We start from the raw sequence: 26,452 nt of genomic DNA, 5'->3' as shown, positions 1-26,452 counted from the left end.
CCTTTACTTAATAGACTACAGTTCTTGAAATTCATAAGTTGCTTAACAAGTGTATGGCTAAGTTTAGAGATGCCACTATAGATCTCTGGCACTCACTCAGCACAGAACTGTTGCTAATTTCATTTGAATCATTCAACTAGGACAAGTATTTTGCTGTCTATATCCCTCCCAATCAAATTAAATTATAATGATTTGCTTAATTTTGCAGAAATACACAAGTTTTAATTACTTGATCTACCACTAAGTCTCAAAGTGTTTAATAGTGTATTTCATATTTCTTGCATTATATTTTATGTATTAGTACCTTTCACTTGAAATGAAGCCACAATCAGGCCCATTAAAAAGGAGCCTGGAGGTTTCTGCAAATCAGGCAACTTTTTCAAACTATCCAAAATAACACGCAATCATAATCCACAATCTTCAAGAAAAATATAAACTCTTACTTACGTGGAATCAGACTCCGCATTGCATTGTAGGAAAAAGCCAACACTCTTTTGATGAGGCCGATCAGGATGGAAGCGAGGCATCACCATAATTTTCCATGGCAAGTTTCGCACAAAACACGGAGGACTCAGCACAGACTCACTGAGCCTACTAAACCGTTCCACAGTGAAACGAAATGTCGCCTCTGACCGCCAGCTGGTGTCTGTTAAAATAAAAACATTTTTCATATTTACATTAAAGCTAAAATCAATTTTAAGGTTAACACCTTACCTTGTTGAACAGCACCCAAATCTAATCTGTGGTTTCCACAGAGCTGGCAGAATTCCAAGTCAATCCTGTAACCATTCGACGGAGGTAAAAATATTTTCACTAGCAAACACAACCATTCTTGCATGTTGTGAAAACTTTTTAGCAAACAATTTTAGTTACAAATGGACATAAACACCTATCCATAAACACATAAACACCTAGACATATCTAAAAAAATGTTAGTTTCAGCTTTTTAAATCCCTGTACACCGATAGTGTATTCTGGAAAGCAAGTTGAGACAGCTTCTCCACAACTCCAGACAATATTTTCTCTTGACAACCGTGTGCTACAGACTGATTTAACTGAAGGACCAAATTTGTCAACAAACAGAGGCAGCTCACAGGGAGATAGCACACAGTAACGCAGATCAATTAAGGATAAAAGTCACTCACTCTCCACCAATTTTATGAAATATGTGAAACAAAACACCATCCACAAGCGGCTACTTAAACCAACTGAGTACATGGCAGTGACATTCTTTGTTGTCCACATTTTACTTACCATATATAAGCTTTCCTCATTCTTTGTAAACAGGAAACAAATGGAAGATTGGAACAGGAAAACTGGGATACAGATTCTCCTGAAAACTTTTCACCGTGAGGTGTTAACTGGTCTTGCCCCATGCTTCTGCATGCAAGCATTTGCCCTTTTCTTCCAGGGGGCTTCTTTAAATTGCTAAGAGTGCCAAAACACAACTGCAGGACAGTATTGTCAGTTTGGATCAGGCCCATCAAGAGTAATGGATGTAAAGGTCAAATATGGTTGAACAGTCCATGCTGACTATAATCCCAAATTAAATTAGCCCCCACGTGCCTGTGCTTGGGCCATATGCCTCCAAACCTTCCTGTTCATGTACTTATCTACTTACATGTCTTTTCGACATTTTAAACTCTATCTGCATCTAACACTTCTTCTAGCAGTTCATTCCATACACAAACCTCGAAATAAAACTGCCCCTCATGACGTTAAAATCTCTCCTCTCCTTAAAAATAATGCTCCCTAGTCTGGAAATCCCCCAGTCAGACACATGCCATTCACCTTAGCTATACCCATGCTTTTAGAAAGCTTTAAGGTCACCACTCAAAATCCTATACTCCAGTCAAAAACATTCAAGCCTATCCGGCCTCTCCTTTTAACTCTAACTATCCATTCCTATTATCTTTCCTCTAACAGGGTGACCAGGACTGGACACAGTATTCCCTAAGAGACCTCAGCAACATCCTGTACAACCTAAATGTGACATTGCAAATCCTATATTCAAATGGGCTGAGCAATGAAGGCAAGTATGCTAAATGTTTTGTTAACCATCCTATATGTGCTGCAAACTTTGATGAATTATGCACCTGAACCCCAAGGTCTCCTGTTCTACCACACTACCTAAGGCCCTACTTTTAAGTTTTGAAGTCCTGCCCTTATATTTATCAAGGTATCTTGGTAATCTTAGGTAACCTGCTCCACTAGATGATCAACTTTGGTGTTGCCTGCAAATGTATTAACTGTGCCTTTTATATGCTTATTTAAATCATTTGAATAAATGAAACAAAACTGGACCCAGCACAAATACCCGAGAAGCACTGCTGGAAACAAGCCTCCAGTCTGAAAAATCCCTCCACCACCATTCTGTCCCCTACCATTAAGACAATTTTGTGCCCAATTGACAAGCTCTCTGAATCCCATGTGATCTCACTTTACTAATTAACCTACCACACAAAACCTTGTCAAAGGCTTTACTGAAGTCCAAGTAAACAATGTCTTACCCCTCTGCCCCTACTAATCTTTTTGATTACTTCCTCAGACAAAAGACACTCCTTACCCTTGCCTCTTTGACCAAGCTCATGCTTATCTGCCCTCTGACTTAGTATGATACCATAACTTTTCAGTAGAGCTCCATTAAGAGTCTTAGGGTAAAGGAATACAAATCCATGTTTCATTCTTGATGTGAAATAAAGATTTTATCCAAGTTAAGGCAAGAATATACAAGTTAATTTAACGTTGAAGTGGAAATAAAGGATCAATCCAGTCACAATGAACAAAGTTGCAAAGAGCTCAGGAAGATGGGAAGTTGAGACACAAGGTACTGCTGAGAAAACAAGCACAATAAAGGAGGTGCTCAAGCTTAGATTAATCTTTCAAGGTGTTTGCTGATCATCCAACTCAATCTCACATCCCTCAGCGTCATTCCAACAATTCAGTCAATTGAGTCAAGAACTTGCACATCTTAGCCCTAAACAACAAACCCAGTTATACATACTTATCATCCTGTTCACAGACATTATGCATAGACTGAGGGCAGGTGGGATCTGAACCTGGACGTTCTGATAGAGGTGGTACAGGCACAAAACAGCACTTCAAAAGCCCTCCTGCATCCTCAACATCTCAGCATCAGGATTAGTTTGTCACAGACCTTTGGATATTCTGAGGTTATGACCCTGCACTCCAGAATGGCCCTGTTAAGTCCCTGAAGAATTTTTACATTTAGATTTGATCTGTACAAACTCTAGGCAATTCATGCTTCATCTTTAACATTCCTCAAGTTAAATCTATTATCCAACAATAGAGTCTAATGGATATGGTGCACATTCTAAAGTGAAAAATCTTTAAGAGGAGAACAAGGCTCAATACAATAAAACTTCAGGTTTGGTCTCAAATGCTATGCATCATTTTATTAGTTACACTTATGCTCCAATTCCTTGGTAACAAATGCTAACATGCCATTCGCTTTCATTAACTATTTACTCTATATTAACATTGCCAATTACATCCAGGAACCTCGCAACAAACATTTCCCAGGGTTTTTAAAAAAAAACAAGATGTCTGCCATATTGTATTCTCTTTCATATTCTTGCCCATTCTCAACGTGTATCTTTTCTGCAGCCAGCTATTCACGTTTGAGTGTTAAATCAATGGTTTGGAAAATGAAGAGCGGTTATAAAGCAACAGAACTTCTTTGAGGTAGTCTTAGCCAAGACAGACATCAGATGAAACCAGTCAAGGATATCAATAAAAGAAAGTTTTGTAGACTAAATAGTTGAGTGAAATTTGTGAAGAAATGACAGCATTTTCACTGCTTCAAAAGGCAAAACATCAATAAAGCCAATCGTCCAATGGAAATATGAACTGTAAGCATATATCATAACAGATCAAAATATTCTTTATGATGGGTATTCCGATTAGTCTCTTTCAGCATCAAGAATGCATATTTATTAATTAGTATAAATCCATTAACATGAAGGGTACACAGTGAACTGTGCTTTACTGGTCTCAACTTCCAGTCAAGTAGCCACCAAAGAACAATTTTTCTGGTTATTAATATAGAAAGGCAAGCAACATTAAAAAATAATAAAGTGAACAGACTTGCTAACTTATTAAACAAACCTACACAATGAGACACTGATTACACATCTTAAGGCAAATCCTCCTCACATCATTGAATACTTTCCCATTCAGTGGTAGAATACAGCAATTCTATAACTGCATTTTCTTTATATACAGGCCTTACATTTGAGTTCTGCATTACTTTAGTCAACCTAATTATAAAGAAAGGAATACTTTACACTGTCATAACTCACCATTTCTCCACAGAGAGTCTTCCACAGACACAAGCGTTAATCTGCACCAATCCAATTAACTGGAATATTGAAGATTGCATGCACCACTTGCAGGTAGATCTAAGAACAGCCGAGCTAAAATGAAATAGTTAGAGAACAGAAGAGGACGGTGGGTGGTTTATGTCTGTGTGGAAGATCCTCCTTTAGAGAAGTGGGAGTTATCACTATCATGTACTATATTCTTTAAATCAGATAATTTGCAGGCATTTTAGCACCATGGATGTACCATTTACAGGATTACAGGCAAGTGTACATGGAGACAGCATCTTTTTCCAATAGGGAGAGAAGAGTCAATAGTTAAGTACACAAAGACAAAAACCTACAGAAACAAATGTCTGCCAGCTCCTATGATTTACTTACCAGCCAATTATTTGTACAAAGTGCATACCGCAGGGTACTGCCACAGCTTTTATTTTGCCCAATACTTTTGTTCTCCTTTTTATTGGCAGAGTACAAAGTCTCTTTAATTATTGTGCATTCTTCTAATACTCAGATCATCTCAAAAACACAATTTTCACCCCAGGTTATTGAAATTATCTAGGGTCTTTCAGCGCTCACTTGTCATTCTTCTTCTGTACATTCTGGTGACATCAAAATTGGGGCATGAGGAGGAAAACATGGCAAAGCTTTGGTAGTGAGATACAAATCTTCCTGACTTTTTTTTTAAACCTAAATATGCTAAAATATGTAGTCCTCATCAAGTTACTTGTTAAGACCAAAAGAAAAATAAAACACGTTCTTCCTACCCCTAGTGGATCATTTAGATCTTGATGAAAGCCCACGTCCTAAACAAAGGTTTGTTTTGCACAAGCAATCTTGTGCAGAACGCACAAGGTAAATAAGCTCATTCAACATGTTCGACTCGACCCCCAGTTATTGCAATTGAGCTCAGTTTCAGAGGTCACAGATACCGATTGCCTCAGTTTTCCCAACGTTTTGTCCCTCAGGTTTTAACAATGGGTCTAGAACTTAACATTGCTTTGCCATGTTTACGTTATATGCTGTGCCTCTACCAAGTTATTGAAGGCCAAAATACATTGATCAAAGACTGCAGATTTTCTAACAGCTGGAGGTAGCTTCCAACATGTGAGGCACTGACAGACTGGTTCAGACAGTTTAGCCACTGCACCCACAGTAGTGCTGCAGTTGCACAAGTGAAAGAGACATCCACAGATACAGTGAAAAGACAGACCAATTTTGGAAAATGGAAACTGAAGAGAAGCTACTCCCTCATGTGTTTTTTAGGTTTACATCTTTAGTTACTGAAGTTAGTAATCCAAAAGAAATGGGGGTGGATGAAAAAGCAAATTACCATGACAACTTACTCACTTTTTACACATTCCCAACTATGTCTGGAAATAGTGGTTCTGTGACTCAGCTCAAAAAGCAGCAGTTTGTCAAAGGACAACACAAATGATACCCAAGTGTCATAAGCTCTTACAAGAAATAGCAATGCTCAATCATCAGTACCAGTGATGGAAGGATGAGGAAGAATTTATGAAGTTTCTTGAGGTTTGGAATTTTGAGAAGTATTGTGCAGAGCAGATTGCTGAATCAAGTCAAGGCTGAGTTAGACAGATTATTGATCAACAAGGGAGTCAATGATTTTAGGGCTCCAGGGGAAAAAAAAACAAGCAGGAAAATAGAGTTTACTCCCAAATCAGAGCCACTTAAGAACAGCGGAGTAGGCTTTGCAGTCTGAATGGTCTGGTCTTCCTTGTGTTTCTGACGATCTTATTTCAGGAGACTTAGTCAGCGATGCATTGCAAGATAATGAGGCAAGAAATATCACAGAAGAGTTGCATATATTTTCATAGAAGAACACAATTCAACAGTCATCTTTTTGAGCAAGGGGAGCATTAGAATGACCTTGTATCACTACATTATTCCCCTGGAGCAGAATGGAAGTACTGCCAAACCTGGCTACATTGAAGTGACAAGAAACATTCATGTTGCAAAGCCTGGATACAATCTCCCACAAATGTTTAACCATGAATGAAATTGAAATTCTTTTCTCCACTCATGTGACATGAGCTTTTATTGCCCATCCCTAATTGCCCTCGAGGGATGACGAAGGGCCTCCTTGAACCACTGCAGTCCAAGAGCTGTAGCTAGACCCATAATGCCTTAAAGGAGGGAACTTTTACCTAGTGACAGTGAGGGAACGGCAATATATTTCCTAGTCAAGACAGTGAATGACTAGAAGGGGAGCCTGCAGGTGGTGGCGTTCCCACATAAATGCAATGACTTCTTTCAGTTCAGGAACCAGATTTTTCACAATAAGCTCACCTCCCGACTTCCCAAAGTTACTGCATAATCTTTAAAACAGAAGTTGTAATTCCAATCAAGTCTTGCTCTCTTGCTCAGACAGGTGCAGCAGCAACATCAAAATAGCCTGACAAATCAATAGTCCGAGGGAGTGTTGCTGAACAAAGAGACCGTAGAGTGCAGGTTCATAGCTCCTTGAAAGTGGAATCACAGGTAGATAGGATAGTGAAGGAGTTGGGAGGTCATGTTGCGGCTGTACAGGACATTGTTAGGCCACTGTTGGAATACTGCGTGCAGTTCTGGTCTCCTTCTTATCGGAAAGATGTTGTGAAACTTGAAAAGGTTCAGGAAAGATTTACAAAGATGTTGCCAGGGTTAGAAGATCTGAGCTTCAGGGAGAGGCTGAACAGGTTGGGGCTGTTTTCCCTGGAGCGGAGGCTGAGGGGTGACCTTATAGAGGTATACAAAATTGTGAGGGGTATGGATAGGATAAACAGACAAAGTCTTTTCCCTGGGGTCGGGGAGTGCAGAACTAAAGGGCACAGGTTTCGGGTGAGGGGGAAAAGATATAAAAGAGATCTAAGGGGCAACTATTTCATGCAGAGGGTGGTACATGTATGGAATTGAGGTGCCAGAGGAAGTGGTGGAGGTTGGTACAATTGCAACATTTAAGAGACATTTGGATGGGTATATGAATAGGAAGGGTTTGGAGGGATATGGGTTGGGTGCTGGCAGGTGGGACTAGATTGGGTTGGGATATCTGGTTGGCATGGATGGGTTGGACTGAATGGTCTGTTTCCATGCTGTTCCTCTGACTTTATACACTCCCTCTACTGACATAGATCTCATTCATAGCCAAAGCTTCTTCAATAACTAGAGAACCAATTATACTTTCTACCCAAAGGGACATGGCTGAATGTACTGAAAATCCAAAACACACACACAACTAGTATTCCCACCAACTCCCTTCCTGCGAAGCTACAACACAAACACTGCCTCCTCCACGTTTCACTCCAGCCCATGAAGAATCACCCAGACTCAAAACGTTAGCTTGCTCCCTCCATGGATGCTGCCCGACTCACTGTGACCTCCAGCATTTCATGTTTTCAGGCCTGACTTAAAACATCTGGGTCAAAATTCTGTAATGTTTGTCCAACATTAAAAAACACTTTCATTACATGCTCAACAGCTATCCAGGGCAACTCACCACATTTACAATAGCTATGAACAGAAAATTTGGATGATCACTCAGCCACTTGAATCTGCTCTGCTAGTCAATAAAGGTAGAAGTGAAGCAAATTACTCCACATTTTCATCTCTCTCTTTTTCATTCCATCTATAATTTACCTCTCACTTAAAAATATTCAAAAGATGTTACTTCAACCACCTTAATAAAAAGTCCTAAGACATAACCTTTTGAGAAAAATGTTTCTGATTACAATCAGTATCTCCTGTTTTGAAACTGAAGTTCCATATCCCATTACATCCAAAACTACTGCAATACCTAAATGCAGATCAACAGCATTACTGCTTAATTGGAACAAAAACTGGACAATTGCCTGATAAAAAAAAATTGCTGACTTGCGACATGACTGGATAAAGCAGGAAGGATCTCAATGTTCTCTTTAGTTAGCACTGCAGTAGGCTATAATCATCTTTCAAAAGCACTCCCCTGCTTTAAGCCAACCCCTTGTCTGACCTGAATTTGCAGATTTTCTTGTAACTGAACAATTCTGGCTTTCAAATTCAATGAATGACTACTATTATGGAAAGCTTTCAAAAACATTAGCACAAGTTTGACAATTCTGAAACTGCACTGAAGATCAGCTAAAACGTCAGTGACTTGAGGGGAGACCTCTACTTTACAAATTTCAAATTCAGCACTACAACCAAACCCACTAACGTAGCCCTTAGAGACCAGTATTGAGAAGCATCAACTTAGGGAAAACATTCTTAAAAATAGTTAAATTTGAAAAAACATTTTTGCAGATTTTTCCATAATAAATCTCATCCTATAATGAGTAACTAAGCAAAACAAAAAAAAACAGACGCAAGACAAATTCAAGGGAAGTACAGTCTTAAATCAGAGAAGGGAAGATCATCTGACCAAAATGCTAGTGCCATGGTGAATTTCTTAAAATGCTCATTCTCTCTTCCACCTCCTCTATCAAATAACTGAAATTCCTATTTATATGCACAAGTTGAATGAATGAGGAAGAATTGAGGAAACTCTCATAACATGCTCCAAGTGGGAAAATAATTCCTTGTGACCAGGATTTTTAATCAGAGAGCACCTACCCCATGGGGAGGCATCTTGCTAGAACTGTGTGCAATTCTCAATCTTCCGTTTAGCTGCGCAGGCATATAAAACCCACAAGTGTTCATTTGTAGAATATCTGATCTGGAGGAGAATGTGTATAATAAATCTGGTCTTTAAGAAAGATTTAGCAAAATATAACCAACAGCATTGTTATTAGTCCCATTTTCATCAAAAACGGTTGTTCAACCTTAAAAGTTTCACAATAGGTATCAAAACATCCAAAGCTATTTTAATAATTACTGCTCCATATCTAGAATTAGAGACAAAACAGTTCTGCCACCAAAACAACTTTAGTCACATTTACTATCTTGATTGAGAATATTAAGTTGGCGTATGCATTTGAGATTGTCAAAGTATAAAATATGCCTTCAAAAAATTTTTTTTTTTTGCAAACCTTTACATAATTCAAAGAAAGTGGAGCTAACTTCTTTGCTAGGTTTAAAAACTTACTAGTGGATCATATCGTCTCCAAATTTTTGGGAGCTATTGGAAACGGATTTCAACGAGTTTCAATGTTTCCAGTTATTCCACCTTTAGTATTATTCAACTTAAACAATTTAGGGGAAAAAAAAATCTATCAAAGCACCAGTTGCAGAGCCTCAGGTTACATTCCCCAGCATTTTGCATTATGTAATAACAAACTAAACCTAGCACATTTGTAAATCAGTCATCTATTATTAATCTTCAAGTGGAATACTTCCATGTAACCCGTTTCAAGTACATTTCTTCTTGACTGATTTTCTCATTTGTAAAAGCAAGAACAATCAGAAAATATACACAAAGGAGGTCAAAGTGGATGGCATGTCATCTTTTCACAGCCAATCACGTGTTACGACATTGCCCAATCAAATGAATTGGAGAAATCCACACCAAGCTGTCAATATTCAGCACCAAATGTATGGGGGTCAAATCAATGGCTGCTGCTTAAGCAATCTATTGATGATATTAAAACATCCTGCAGAGGGGGAGGGAGAAAGGAAGTTTAGGTGTGTAACCAGACATTCAAATATCCTTAAAATAGATGTGACAAAATATTTTCATTTCTAGCACAGCCATCACTACTTTGCTATGCAGAAGAATTAGCCACCCAACATAAAACTTAAGCCATGAAGGTAGAAAGTCATCGGTTGGATTTGAAGTTGTAAATAAAATAGTTTCAGTTTAATGTTAGAATAATTTCCGAGAAACATTTTTCAAGTTATGCCTTCTACCAGCACTCATTTGTGGAGCAAATTTTTGAAAAAATAGATGCTAGCCTATCTTAAGACTAATATTTCCAACTATAAAGGATTTCTTCACTACTGAAGGGATTAAAAAACAAAATGTTACCATCTTCCATGTCTTCCTCTGTGTTGTTGTGTCCATCTGCCATTGCTACGTTACCATTGATGACTGGGTTTGGTGTGATTCGTGGGGGATCATCTGCATCCCCAGCTGGAAAAAAAAATGAATACATTACTGCTAAAGGCGACATGTTTTCACCACAGAATTTGCGTTTTCTTAAGCATTACTCTAAATTAGGACACTTAACATTTACGCTTTCCCAAATAATCTGTAGATCACAACTGCATTGTATGTTTATATCTCAAAATAAGGTACAATTCAAGACTGGGGAATATTAAAGACATCACAATCAAATTACAGGAAATGCAAAAGCCACATTTGAGGCTGTTTTACAAAAAGCAAATACCGTTCCAACACACAAAATGACCATTAACATTTAGTTACTAAAGAAGAAAGGACAGCAAATTAGTCAGTATGTCACTATTTGGTTTACACTGTGCACTGAAGTGATTTATTCTCACTCCAACATGACTTCTAAAGAACAGCCGCGTAGCAAGGTAGATGGCACTAAAAGTGCTAGATAGCAGTAACTTCCGATTGCAGTAACTTCTTCATATATAAATCAGAGGCCAGGTTAGAAGGAAAGTCAACTCTGAGCTCACTTTACTAACAAACTAAGATTTGCAATACCATAACCCCATTGAAATCAGTTCCGAAATAAAAACAATTACTATCTCCTTTCCTCTCTCCTAATTTAGGAAGAATTCATATGCATTCGAGGCAGATCAGAGGATGCTTACAAGAATCATAACTGAATGAGTAAGTTGCCTCAAAAAAAGACTGGACAGGCTGAGCTCCTTTCCATTGGAGTTTAGAAGAGCAAAGTGATTTGATTGAACTCCATGAGGTCTCGAAGGTGGACATGGAAAGAATGGTTTCCTTATCAGGGTCAGTCGAGAACAAGGACGTACGATTTTAAAATTAGGGATTACCCTTTTAAAGATAATGATGAGATTATCCCTCCTCACAGCTTGCGCTACTTTGGAACTCTGACTCAGGTCATGGGGTCAGGGTCAATTTTTTTAAAAAAAAAGAGCTACATAAATTAGGGTTAGGCAAGGGAATCAAAAATCGTCAGGGATAAATGGTAATGTGGAATTTGGAACACAAAACAGATCAGCTAAGATCCTGAATGTCAGAGATTGCTCACGAGGTCAAATTAACTACTTGAGCCCCATAAAAAAAAACCAAGTATGGTGCAAAACTAGTACAGCAAAATATTTTCCAAATTGAGCTGGAAAACTTGCATATTGGAAAATAATCACTTGAACAACTTTACCACTTGGGTTTGGTTTCCTCTTTGAACACTGGGTTGTCAAGAAAGTTATGGGAAGAAAAATCTTCCTAGAAGATTACGGGTTGCAATAGCTACCATAAATACTTGCACTAGATTTGTTAACACTATTAACCTAAAAATCATACTTGCCAGTATTTCCAAGGAGCAGAACCACATGCAACTTGGAGTTGTATAGAATTGACAACTACATAATTCTAGTCCCAAGTTTTTAAGACACAGAAAAAATAAGAGGCAGTCAACTGAAATGTGGTAACAGCAGCCTAACTGCAGAAGATTCTGCCTTTTATTTGCAGACAGTTCTAAGCAAATCTGAAAGCAATAAACTCCTGTTTAACCCAGAACCTTACTCCTTCAAATAGAAGGAAGAGACTTTTGAGTCTCACTGCACTGTATTTCACTCAAAATCAAAACACACAGGTTTACTGGAAGTAATTTCCTTAAAACTTACGTTTCACTTCATCCGACTGTAGACACCAACCCTTCATGAGCTTTATAGTAATCAGCAAGGAAAGCAAGTGTGACAAATGTGAATGACATTTGCGACACTTTCACTGTGCATTTCATTACAAAGGGATGGCTAGTAAAATACCGTGTTAGATCAATGATATCCTTAAATGCATTTGTAGCAAAAACAGACCCAGTAACACAGGCCAAGGCAGCTCCACAGGGGAAGCTCTTAAGACATACCAAACCTGACTGTGAATGGTTGACAAGATGTCTTCTACAGACCAGTTTATCCTTCTCGGCAAGATGATCCGTAAAGATTCTAGGCTCAGCATGGATGGTGTTGCCTGGTGAGAGCTTCCAATTGATAAATACAAGCTTTTTTCCCCAGGGGGTGGTGAGCACAGCAAGATCCCACTTCAGCCCCAGCATCAACCTGGGCTAATGTACCTCTGCAATATCCTCTTCTCTCACTCCACACCTAGACATATTGGTTTGCCCCCAGGGAAACAGGTTCCTCCTGAACCAATGCAACAGACACTTGACACGGTCACTTTGCAAAACCTCAACTCAGTGCTAACAGCAGCCACAAAGGCTGATTAATTGCTTTTTGATGTGAGGACACCACCTCTTGACTTGCACACAAGAGCAGAATAGGCCATTTGGGCATGCATGTTCATTCTACTATTCAATATGATCATGACTGATCATCCAACTTACCACCATACTGGAACTTCTATTCTGAACCACTCCAAGTACAGTAAGGTGAGACTAGTTTAGTTTGGGATTAGGGTTGTCATGTACTAGTTGGACCAAAGGGTCTGTTTCCATGCTGTATGACTGTAAGAGCTCTATCAGTAAACTAAGCCATTCCTGAGCAATGTACCTAATTTGCACATAAAACTAACAGTAAATTAGATAATTATTCTTTGATTATTGAGAGAATAATACCAGAAGACATGAAATGGTGTAAGTGGATCTTTACTTCAAGCAGCTCAGATATCGCATCTGAATTGAAATGACAGAACCATAGGGAGACAATGTAGCACTTGTCATTGATCTAGGTGTTAAGCCCAAACAACACACAAGTCCTTTAGATGAGCTGGAAGCTAACCTTCTGGTTCAGACTATCAACCAAATTAAAAACCTGCAAGGACTGCTTCTTTGTGAACAGAAAGGAATGATTGTTTGTGCTTTGCAAGACACATCCCAGGCTGAAAAAGGGAAAAAAAAAGTTCACCTGCACATTTGATAATGATAAATTGCAACATAGAAATTAATATTAAACAAATCAGCAACAGCAAACTGAATGACAATTGGGGTCTAGCCAGTGCACAAATGCCACAATAACACCAACTAAACTTTAATTAATCGGTAGCCATAATTTGTGAAATGCAGCAAAACATTCTCATCACTAAACCTTGGCTGAGCAGAAAGCACCAGTTGGCTTTAGATGTTACATAAAAACAGTAACTCTGAAAACAGAAGTTTTTCCTTGCAGATACTTTGCAGATAGTGACAAAAGCAGCAACTGCACTGTGTACTATGGTTACATAACAGATCAAAAACAACTTTTCCTGATGGTTCTAAAGCAGCCAAAACAACAAAATATATTCTACAGCCTATTTAGTCGGATTGCTGTGTCATGGGATTACAAATGCTTTTGTTGCCAAATGCAAACTGCCTATTTAGGCAGATATCTTTACTTTGTTACACTGAACAGTAAAGCAATAATCCAAGTGATATTGCCCTTCCAGGAAAGTAGTGTGAAGGACAAAATTCCAACACTAACTTCCAGTGGGAAATGAAACAATTTAAAACAGTTTAATCCCTAAGCTGTCCTTAAAGAATGCCTTAACCATGCAAAAATTAACGAGGTATGTTAATCAACAAGTCAAATCACTCTCCTTTAAGCATACAATTACTGAAATTTACTCTTTTGCACCAATGCCATTAAATTCTCTTCAAATCCTCTGAGTCACTGCCCATTTTTTCCCCAAGTATTTTATCTTTGAAGTATTATGGCTTCTAACACAAAGTTACTGCGAGATATATTCTAATGTTTATTTGTCCAGCTACATCCTTTAAAAGACAATGCAGCTTCTTGTATGGCCCTACTTATAATGTTTTTCTAAAATGCATGCAAATCCTTTTGGTTAATGATAAAGTCTGAAACTCCTGGTTATTAATTAAACAGGGGAAAGACTTGCATCATATTCATATAGAACATTGAACTGTAATTCCTACTTAAAACTTCATATTCTTTCAAGGATATCCATGAGCATCTGTTTCCTTTACTTTTTATTTCTGCCGGAGGAAAATTGAACATTGGTTCAGAAGTAAATCTCTGTTCTATTCAAAGATATAAAAGAGCAAAACGGATAGATGGAAATGAGACAGATAATCATCAAAACATATAAAATATTAACAAATCAAAGATAATGCTCCCAAAATCCAGAAAGTATGCAAATAATTAACAGAACACATACATGGAAAAAAGTTGAAGGTTTTTGCCTTGGATTCACCAGAAACAAAGCAAGAAACCAGATTTCAGAGGAGCACAAATGAATGCAGCATAAGATTACCGGGCTGATTGGTTGGGCCATCGACGACATGGAGATGTAGCAGGAATAGATGACGTTTAATCTTAGTCCATAGGCTAGGTAGGGAGACAGACTGATCAGTGTGTTATGGCACATGAGACTGGCAGCTCTCATAACCACTTGCCCAACAAAAAGAGCAGTTGACAAATTTCTTTTGCTGACTTAAAATAGTCAGAGCCCTGTGTTCACACACATGCTTTCCAGCACACAAATGCAAGCATGCCAGATAAAATTCAAATTGTTTTCATGCAATTCCTAGTAGAGTACAGATTAGTCATCAGCAATATAATTAGTATTACTGACCTTATTATTAGCATAATTTGCAATCATTTATTCCCAATCCCATTAAGTTATGGACATGGTGTCCAGAAGCTTAAAGCATGGGCTGGTTCAGCATTATCAGTTTACTGGCAGCAGTCAATGGGACATGTTTGATACAGTCTGCCAGCTGTTGGAAAATGTGCCATTATAGAAACACAGCAGCCACAGGTCTTGAAACTAATATCACATCACCTATTTACACAGTAGGCTGTTTGACAAATTTGCAAGATACATGCAAATATGCAAGATACATGCAGTGTGTAATGTCATTGTATACAGGCTCTGATCTGAAAACTAAGTTTGGAAGATGCCTGCTCCTGCTCTATTTCCATGCCAACAATCAACAGGCCAATCAACACCCTATTCTCAGGCTGTAGAAATTGGTGTTCCTACTCCAAGGTCTGTTTGTGTCCTACCCCTGCTGACTGCAAGGTGAAAAGTTACAACTTTGTATCTCCTTTCAGCAAAGCTTAAAGTCTGCCAATGTCTTCGACAGCTTTCTTTCCAGTCTCCTGCTTCTCAAATTGTTCAAAATACAACACTGACACCAAAAGATGTTTGTTATTTTTAAATTTCACATGTTCAGCATGTGTCTAGCTTGATTTTTTTTAAATCTAGAAATGCACTATTTTTGTGTTGCGCGTTTTGAACCCAAATTTTTTTTTAAGCCCTTCATGAGTCAAACATGCAAATCTGAATACATCCAGAATTGTATTCTCTACATCCTTACCATCTGACATTTTAACCTAAAATTTACTATGATGAACATATATGTCTTAACATACTTATCCATTTCTGCGATGTTACAGTTCACCTGTGGGGTTGTGGTACAGTTTGGAATTGCATCAGAAGCAATTACGAGAAGATTCAGAAAACTCATTCCTGGGAGAATATTGTCAAAAAGTTAACCAACTTTGTTTTGCTGGGCCTGTACCCATTATGGTTAAAATTGGTGACCTGGAGGAGACGGTGGTGTAGTGATAATATTTGATTCAAACCAAAGTCCCAGTTAATTCACTGGTGATATGGGTCAGACACCAGCAGAGCACCTACAATCTAAATTCAATTAACACATCTGAAACAAAGCTAGTCCAAGGAATGGTAAAAATGACAGTTTTCAATCTTAAAAGTTGAGCTGGTTATTAACTTCCTTTTCACAAAATATATATCAGACATCCTTAACTGCTCAACATCTGCCTCCTGATTTATAGCAATATGATGGACTGTTCACCGTCTGCCACAAAAGCTAGCAAGTCACTCATTTCAAAGGTAATTAGGGATAGGCAACCATCACCAGCCTTGCTTACTATGATTCTTGTAACTTCTTTAGTTATGGGTAGACCTTGGAGGTCCACGCATGTCAAAAGCTTCAATAAGTGGAAGCCATTCATTCGCACACTAATTGGCATGTATGGAGCCCCAGAGTCACTGTGCAGCCACACCGCTCAATGTTGCCTGCTTGGAGGGTTGTCACCCGTGCAACAGTCCTCCCCAGAAAGTAGTCAACTGTGTTATTGAATTTCTTGAAGCCAGAATCAGCTTCTTGAAAGACAGGGGATTCACGACTTATTGGGAGCTGACAGTAATGCAGGGTATGAAATTAGTCATGACGTTATTGAATGGTGCAACAGTAGAGGACAGCCCAACCTGACTCCAAAAGCCCACTTTTTCCCCCACAAAATCTGTAATTCATTATAGTCAAAAAATCTGGCACCAAACTTCAATGCCATTCTCATACACAGGCACCAATTCATATTTTTAAATTTCTATAAAGCATTACCCAGATTCCATGTGATTAAACTGCACTCATCTACAGGGTCTTGTGACATAGATGTCAAACATAGAACACAAAACAGTACAGCACAGAACAGGCCCTTCAGCCCACGATGTTGTGCCGCCCACTGATCCTCATTTATGCACCCTCAAATTTCTGTGACCATATGCATGTCCAGCAGTTTCTTAAATGTCCCTAATGACCTTGCTTCCACAACTACTGCTGGCAACGCATTCCATGCTCTCTCAACTCTGTGTAAAGAACCCGCCTCTGACATCCTCTCTATACTTTCCTCCAATCAGCTTAAAACTATGACTCCTCGTGTTAGTCATTTCTGCCCTGGGAAATAGTCTCTGGCTATCGACTCTTTCTATGCCTCTCATCTTGTATACCTCAATTAGGTCCCCTCTCCTCCTCCTTTTCTCCTATGAAAAAAAGATGTCCGAGCTCAATCAACCTCTCTTCATAAGATAAGCCCTCCAGTCCAGGTAGCATCCTGGTAAACCTCCTCTGAATCCTCTCCAAAGCATCCTATAAAAGGGCGACCAGAACTGGAAGCAATATTCAAAGTGGGGTCTAACCAAAGTTGTATAGAGCTGCAACAAGATCTCACGACTCAAACTCAATCCCCCTGTTAATGAAAGTCAAAACACCATATGCTTTCTTAACAACCCTGTTCACTTGGGTAGCCATTTTAAGGGATCTATGTACCTGCACACCAAGATCCCTCTGTTCCTCCACACTGCCAAGAATCCTATCCTTAATCCCGTACTCAGTTTTCAAATTCGACCTTCCAAAATGCATCACCTCACATTTATCCAGGTTGAACTCCATCTGCCACCTCTCAGCCCATCTCTGCATCCTGTCAATGTCCTGCTGCAGCCTACAACAGTCCTCCATACAGTCAACGACACCTCCAACCTTTGTGTTGTCTGCAAACTTGCTGACCCATCCTTCAATCCCCTCATCCAAGGCATTAATAAAAATTACAAACAGTAGAGTCCCAAGGACAGAGCCCTGTGGAACACCACTCACCACAGACTTCCAGGCTGAATATTTTCCATCCACTACCACTCGTTGTCTTCTGTTGGCCAGCCAATTCAGTATCCAGACAGCTATGTTCCCCTGAATCCCATTCCTCCTGACCTTCTAAATGAGCCTACCATGGGGAACCTTATCAAATGCCTTGCTGAAGTCCATATATACACCTCATCCACAGCACGACCCTCATCAACTTTTCTAGTCACATCCTCAAAGAACTCGATAAAGGTTTGAGAGGCATGACCTGCCCCTCACAAAGCCTTGTTGACTGCATTTAATCAAGCCATGCTCTTCCAGATGGTCATAAATCCTATCCCTCAATCCTTTCCAACACCTTGCAGACGACAGACGGGAGATTTACTGGTCTGCAATTGCCAGGCATTTCCCGATTTCCTTTCTTGAAGAGAGGAATTACATTTGCCTCTCTCCAGTCCTCAGGTACGACTCCAGTGGAGAGCGAGGAGTGACGAAGCAATTGCATTTCTCATTTCCCAAAGCAGCCGAGGACAAATCTGGTTCGGGCCTGGTGACTTGTCAATCTTAAACTTTCGACAAAATTTTCAGCACATCAGCTTCCTCTATCTCTGTCCATACCAGCATGCACAACTGCTCTTCAAAGGTTTCATTCACTCCAAAGTTAGTTTCTTTTGTAAAGACAGAAGTAAAAAACCCTACCTCCTCAGACTCCACACACAAATTCCCTATGCTATCCCTGATCGGCCCTACGCTTTTTGACCATTCTCTTATTCCTCACACAAGTGTAAAATGCCTTTGTGTTCTCCCTAATCCGTTCTGTCAAGCCTTTCTCGTGCCCCCTCCTGGGTCTCCTCATACCATGTTTGAGCTCCTTCCTCGCCTGCCTGCAATCCTCTAGAAATGTTCCCCTTTCTGGAGAAGAATGTCCAAGTTTAGATTCCCCTCTGTGTCAGATGTCATAACATGCCCAAATATGATGATTCAAAATAATTTACAACATCTATCAGCCTCCATGATTTCTAATCACCACTCCATCCCAATCTTATTCATGCACCTTATCAAAGGATGACTGGAAATCTATGAACATCCAATACATAGGCCACAATCTTCAAAGATCTTACAAAAACTTAGTCACAAAATGTTAGATCAATTGCTTGAACATGTTCTGCAGACTATAGTCTACAGATGACACCTAGCTTAGACTGGGCAAAGAGTCTCATTTACTGAATGCCTGTTAAATTGGCTTCAACCACAAAAAAAAAAGCATCCATCTTGAAACAGCGATGAAAAAATTGTTAACAGATCAATGGAAGTGGTACACAAGTTTTCAAAGAGCTCCATCTGAGATGCTCTCCAAGCCTGCATAAGGTGAAATCACTTCATAGTTATATTGTGCACCATTCCATCGAACTCCAATGAACATCTATAAAACTGGGACAACCAAATAGAACACAAGCAGATTTTTAGTTCCAGCTAGAATCCGAGATAAAACAAAAAGGATAGCAAGGTAAGAGGTTGGCAGGTTGACCTGAATTACATTGAGACTAAGTTAACCACATAAATCACAATTAACTTGGGAATCACCCTGAAATCTGCACAAAAAGCGTAACTAAAAAGATCAGCATTCCCCGTATTTACAAGCAGAGTTTTATAGCTTAATACTATTTCAGGTAATTGCCTTTAGGTAGAAATAGCCTTTAAAGCACATTGTATTGGTTTTGCAGTTACCTGTACATTGCTAGAGATGTCTTTAAACTGAAGTCGTTTACGAAGCTCAAGTATGTCAAGTATTCCGTAATAAATTTCCCACTTCAAGATGATCTCGGCAGCCCATTTCATGCTAAGTGAACTGGACATTTAAATATGATCCAGGTTCAGATGGAATATGATACTCTAAGAGCCACCAACAGTTGCCACTTAGCATGAAGCTGCCATTGCTAACAGCTCACAAACTTCAGGATTTTCCATTACTAGGCAGACATAGCTAAGATCAGTTGCAACCCGCAGTCTGACTCCTGATGTCAGAACCCAACACGATGGTTCTTCCACACAAGACATGACATTTGGGTAACCTTGAACACTTTATTGCCAAAAACAGTGCTGCTGGATGTTGACCCATTCTCCTTAAGTGAATGGTCAAAGGGAACGCAAACTATTTATGTACTACAGTTACACAACAGCTGTCACAGTCTCAGGATCGAACTCAGTAATCTTTCTCAGACATGGAAACTAGAACTTAGCATCCACGGTCCTAACACATATAGCTTTGGACTATAAGACATGAACTCAAGTATCCTGAGAAAGTCCTTGACAAGAGTGAAAGTTTGACATCCAGTTCCAAATGAAAGCCAACATCTGAAATCTATCCAAATACTTGGGAAGACAATTATTGGGAAGGATGGGAAGGCCAAATGTACTATGTTTCTGGATCATTAGTGATTGCTATACTGGCCTCGAGCTTTTGTCAATACTTTGCATAAGCAGTAAAAGAATCTAAGGTTATGCTTAATTACTTTTGCATTTTTGGAGGTTATTGAAACAACAAATATTTAACCCACGCAGTTATTTTTCCCAATGAGTTTGAAAGAACAATAGCGGTCATTTGGCCCAATTTCATGTTTTGGCGCTTTCAAAACATTTTACTACTTATTCCAATCATTGAATAAAAGTGTTGCCAATAAAACACTTGGTTAGATTAATTTTAATACAATACTGGATGTTTTCACACAAACCAATCAAGGTTCTAAAAATGGCTGATCAATTTGAATAGAGTTCTAGGTCAGTTGAAATAGTAATCAGAGATCCTATTACATCACTCTCAATGGTGGAGCCTCAGTCACAACAAACTTAACAGTTCATTCAGCACCATGTAACATAAACTAAAATTATTGTTTTACAAATCTCAACTGTAGCCAACAAGCCTTAACTTATACTCTATCATCCAAACATTTGAAATGGTTATTTTCTGTAGGTCCCAGAATCCAGGAACTAATAAATTTTGTGACCTGCTTTAAATGTATTCTTAAGCTGCTTCTTGAAGCATTGATTCGAAGTTGTAGATGGAAGCATGTTTTGCTTAGAATGCTGAGCTCCAGGACCGAAACGGATACAGGAATGAACCAACTATGAACATGTTTGACAACAAGACGGTTTTCCAGCAGACAAGATATTCTTGCAGAATATTTTGGCAGAACGGTGCACAAGCTCTCCAGTGCTGGAAGTTACGCAATGAAAACAGGTTCTGGTGGCTACAAAGGATCTACAACATCCAGTACTGGCATCAAATGCTTAAGGTCCATCCAAGGAAAGTCACAGCAGGCTGCGAACATCTGGCAAACAGCAAAGGCAAAAGCATATCGGTCATTAAATAAAAATCAAGATTGACAAAACATACATCTTATTGGATCTAGGGACACCAGTTTCCCATTTTCATGGGAGAACGCATGCAAACTGGCTGTTCCTGAACATGCGACATGGAAAAACTTGGATAATACAGAAGTGGCAGATATGGTTGATGAGTGAAAAATTAAATCAATTAATCACTGGTAACACTGCTACTGTAGTACTGAGCATTAAAACGTTGAAGACTAGCTCAAATTCAGGTCTATGCTCAGATGTGGCAGAATTTGTTGTGCTTGAATTAGTCTCTGTAGAAGAGGGAAATCGGGAGGGCCAAGAGAGAACATGAGATAGCCTTGGCAAATAGGCTTACGGAGAATCCAAAGAGATTCTACACATACATTAAAATTTTTTTAAAAAGTAACTAGGGAGAGAATAGGACCCCTCTGCCTGAATTAAAAGCACAGAACATGGGTGAGATACTAAATGAGTATTTTAGACCAGTGTTTGTTGCAGAAGGATATGGAAGCTAGAGAACTTGGGAGAAATAAACAGTGATATCATGAGAAGTGCCCATATTAAAGAGGTGGTGGTGTTGGAAATCTTAAAATGCACAAATGGATAAAGCCTGAGGACGTAATCAGGTGCAACCCAGAATTTTATGGGAAATTAGGAAAGACTGGGCCCCTTGCAGAGAGTTGTATCATCGATAGCCATGGGCGAGATGCTGGAAGGCTGGAGGTTGACTAAAGTGGTGCTTTAATTTCAGCAAGCAGGTAAGGAAAAGCCAGGCAAATACAGACCAGTGAGTCTGACATCAATGTTGGAGGCGATTCTGATTGACAGGATGTGTGTGTATTTGGAAAGGCAAGTACTGATTATGGATAGTCAATATAGCTTTGTGCCTGGGACATTGTCTAACTTGATTCATTTTTTTTAAGTAACCAAGATTGATGAAGACAGAGTAATGGACATTGTCCATGTGGACTTCAAGGCATTCAACAAAGGTTCTGCACAGTAGACTGGTTACCAAGGTTCGAATCACATGGAATTCAGGGAGAAAAACCATTTGTGTGGAAAACTGGCTTGGAAGCAGGAAGAATGTGGTGCAGGATCCTTTTGGACTGGAGGCCTGTGACCAGTGGTATGCCATTAGGATCAGTGCTGGATCCATTGTTTTTTGTCATTTAATAAATGACTTGGATGGGAGTATAGGAGGTATAGTTCTTAAGGTTACAGATGATACCAAAAGTGGTGGTGCAGTGGACAGCGAAAAAAGTTACCTCGACTATAGTGGGACCTTGATCAGATGGGCAAATGGGCCAGAATGGCAGATGGAGTTTCATTTAGACAAATGAGGTGCTGCATTTAGGTAAGGCACATGAAGATAGGATTAATGAGTACACTTTATGAGTAATGTCCCGAGGCAGTGTTGCCAACCAAGAGACCTTGGGGTGCTGGTTCATTGTTCCTTGAAAGTGGACTTGCAGGGAGACAGGACAGTGTAGGCATCACTTGCCTTTATTGGTCAATACATCAAGCAGAGAGCTGGAGGTCACATTGCAGCAGTAGAGGATCAGTTAGACCACTTTTGGAATACTGCATTCAGTTTTGGTCTCCCTGCTAGAGGACCAATGTTGCACAAATTAAAAAGGCTCAGAAGAAATTTACGAAAATGTTGCCAGTGTTGGAAGATTTGACTTATAGGGAAACGCTGACTAGGCTGGGGCTATTTTCTGTGGAATCTAGGAGGCTAATGGGTGACCATATTGCGATTAATAGAATCATGTGGGGCATGGATAGGGTGAATAGTCAAAGTCTTTTCCCCAGAACAGGGGAGCCCAAAACTGGAGGGCATAGGTTTATGTTGAGGAAAGATTTAAAAAGAGACCCAAGGGGCAACTTTCTCATGCAAAGGGTAGTGCGTGTATGTAATGAGCTGCCAGAGGAAGTTGAAGAGGCTAGTACAATGACAACATTTAAAAGACATCTGGATGGATAAATGAAGAAGGGTTTAGCAGGATATGGGCCTTCACCTGCTGGCAAACGGGACTAAATTAATTTTAGATATCTTGCCCGCATGGAGGAGTTGGACTGAAGGGTCTGTTTCCATGCTGTACACATCTATTACTCTAACTTAATCAGGAATTCCAAGCAACTGCAAAAGTTGTCAAGACATTAAAAAGGTGCTGTTTCATTCGCCACAATCAATTAGAATCTTAATCAACTCAAACTATTAAATATTAAAAGAAAAGATTTTTAAATGATATTTTTTTTATTTCCATAACCATGAAATTGACACAATCACAGGCAGTATACTCTATCTGTACAAGACCCAATGTCCAAATGGACCACCTGTCAAAATCTGCAAATGATGCAAATTTCAACTTATTGAAACCTCATTAAGTTTATCAAATGAGTTAAGCAGTACAAGTTCAGGATCCTGATGTTCTCACTGTTCTCTCTGGTCTGTAGTGTTAGACTACTTCTGGATCAACACCTGACGTACTAAAACTATGTTCATTCCCTAAATTTGGAGGAGATATAAACAGTTGGGAATTGTTTGAAGATTGCGATCCAGCAACATCTGCTTTAGTTATGTGCACAAGCATTTGGTAACATCAAAAAAGATCTTGGCAGCAAAGCCTTTTACAGTCAAAATGCTTCTCGACACTCACTGAGGCTTGTGTCTGAAGTGCAGACAAACTGTACAAGACTACATAGAAAGATGCACCTTCAAGAACTTCACTGCTTCAGGGGAGGCAGTTAACATAACTAGAGAAGTTAAAAATTTATTTCCATTTACTCATAATAAAATTATTTTTTAAACTAGGAACTTGGGGTTCTACTGTTGCACTGTGATTTAGTTAATCTAATTCCTTCAAACTTAACATCCTAGAACGCCAAAGGACTACCTGGCAACAAATGTTTCTGCAGTCAAGCAGCTTGACACTATTCAGCAGACCTCTTAAATGGCACTCCATCCACCACAATGAGCAGTGTATGCCATCTCAGATCCACTGCAACAATTCACCAAAGCTCCTTTGATAGCATCTTCTAAATCCCCCCAACCTCTTCCATCTAAAAAGGAAAATGGTAACGGATGTGGGAACACCACCAGCAAGTTCACCTCCAAACCATGCACTATTGTGTTGGAATTGTACCACCTTTGCTTCACTGTTGCTGGGTCTAAACCCTGCAACTCCCTTCCGAATAGCACGGTGGATGTAACAACACAATTGACTGCATTAGTTCAAAGGACAATGGCAATAAATGCTGGCAAAAGCTGTGAAACATTTCATGAACAAAATGTTTTTGAAATTCGTAATTCCCTGCACATACTGAGAAGAGAAGCTAGTTTTAGCACTGTTAAGCTCTTTGTGGTCCATTTACATTATGTCTGAACTGCCATTTTCCTCCCTTCAAAAAAAAAATCCATTCTAAACTGGCAATTTTGTTTTTACCTAGCACTAAACAAGAATTAATAACGCAGTTTGTTTTACTAGAGATGTACAATTAGAATGTACCTTGCACAAAATGTCAGTTAACTTGATCCTTGTGCTGGTACTTCTCTTGTAGCTAATGGAAAATGAGCAGGCCCAAATGAATGAGGGGGATACATTTTCCCCAGTGCCCTTGCCCACATCATAATGGCTTCCCAACATGCCAATTGAGATTTTTAAAACTAAAAATCCAGGTTTTGAAGCCTCAACTTTTGAAGGAAAAACAGTTCTGTATTATATCCATCCACTTACTTTTCATGGTCTCTTGTTTGCCTGCTGTTCTTCAGCTAACAGCCCAACAACTTTGAGCATTAATAAACTTAAATATCGTATTGTGAAATAAATTTACTCAACACTCCATCATTCTCATTCTAAACGGTCTACAAAGAAAACAAATTCTTTACACCACAGGAGCAGGGGAGAGCTGAGAAGCACAAGAAATCTGTATGCGTAGTAAATGATGTCACTTAATCTTTTCTTTCAGAAAATAAATATTAGCCTGTAAAATATATATCTAGTTAGGCTCTAAGTTCTTACTGTTGCAACGTCTTCTGTGCCAGAAGAACTTTCTCATGATGTCATACAACAGCCCAACTGCCTTCGGTATTCAACACATTCAAAAGTAATTAGATTCCATAAAGTAACAAAGCTAAGAGTTCAGTGGTACTCATTGGAGGTAACAATTGTGAATTCTTTTATAAGGCCAAATGGCAGAGGGTAACTTCTCATTATGTTACAATCAAAATAATCTAGTTGCTTGCAAATACCAGAGTAGATTACCAGTCTGACCAACTCCTGTACATGTAACTTGATTTCCATCTAGGAAAGCCCTAGTTAAGACTGTTTGACTGAAAACACAGTGCTTCAGCAAAGAGCTTATTTCTAGTGTTACAGGGTCAAATTTGTTCCTAGCCAGCCGCAGAATGCATCCACCTTTAGTTAAATGCAATAACTGCAATCATTTTGGTTAATTCTAGACAGATGTCCATCATATGGTTAAAATTGCAATAATGCAGTCACAGGTCAAGTAATTGAAGTAATTTGTGACAATCTGAAATCTACCAAATGATTCACCAGTGATGAAGATGCTCATGTGGCTGGTTCATAAATTGTTAAAACTTACTAAACAACTCACTGTACAAATCAAAACTTAAACAAAATATAAAAATTACAGTTGAAGGCATCAGTAAAAGGTACAACATACAGGCCCTGGCCATGGAGAAACCCAATTAGAGGGGTATGGATTTCTATTCACCTGATATTAGCCAAAGTATTATTCTGTTACTGTAAATGCAAACTTTCTTGATTTCTTAAGAGTATAGCAAAGTTATTTCAAATAGGGTGTCTTAGATTATCTAAAATAAGCATTTGTATACATCTATCCCAGAAAATTTTAATCCTGGCATTGAGAATAATCTCTTTCATGAGCACAACAGTCATAGCAGATTTAAGGACAGAAAGGGACCAGTAGTTGACAAAGGAGGAAGCTTTGTGTTAGGAGAAATAGCGTTTGAGACAGAAAACAACTTGTGAACACAGAATGCCTCTGAAGTCAGATTCTACGCTCAAGTAACTTTCAGGGTACTGGAGCCTGACTGGTTAGTTCAATGTTGCAGAATGATCATAAGGATAACCAAGGTAGAAATCATTAACAAATAGACTTGAAATATAAAGCACAAAAAAAAGTTACTTTACCACTGAAGACAAAATGTGCTAAATTGCCTCCTTCGCTGCCATTTTTGGTCATGCTTTCAATTCACAGTTTAAAAGCACTCAATCGTCAGACAAATATCACTTGTTGGAAAAGCCCACTTGGTTCACTCCTGTCCTTCAGGGAAGGAATTTGCCAACCTTACCTCGT

General features: G+C 39.0%; 1 protein-coding gene across 4 annotated transcripts in view; it reads right to left on the bottom strand.

The window, feature by feature from the left end:
* The window catches only part of usp7 (ubiquitin specific peptidase 7 (herpes virus-associated)), a 97,826-nt gene that overhangs the window by 59,309 nt on the left and 12,065 nt on the right, over positions 1–26,452 (bottom strand). For all 4 annotated transcript variants that reach the window (XM_060840502.1, XM_060840503.1, XM_060840504.1 and 1 more), the window contains exons 2-3: positions 10,279–10,383; positions 448–646 (exon numbers count right to left, since the gene is read on the bottom strand). In XM_060840502.1, the coding sequence (XP_060696485.1) occupies positions 448–646; positions 10,279–10,383 (304 nt within the window). The remainder of the gene's footprint in view (positions 1–447; positions 647–10,278; positions 10,384–26,452) is intronic.

This window comes from Hemiscyllium ocellatum, chromosome 20 (assembly GCF_020745735.1).
Source record: "Hemiscyllium ocellatum isolate sHemOce1 chromosome 20, sHemOce1.pat.X.cur, whole genome shotgun sequence".
NCBI classification, from domain to species: Eukaryota; Metazoa; Chordata; class Chondrichthyes; order Orectolobiformes; family Hemiscylliidae; genus Hemiscyllium; species Hemiscyllium ocellatum.
This window is presented reverse-complemented; position numbering and strand designations above follow the sequence as displayed.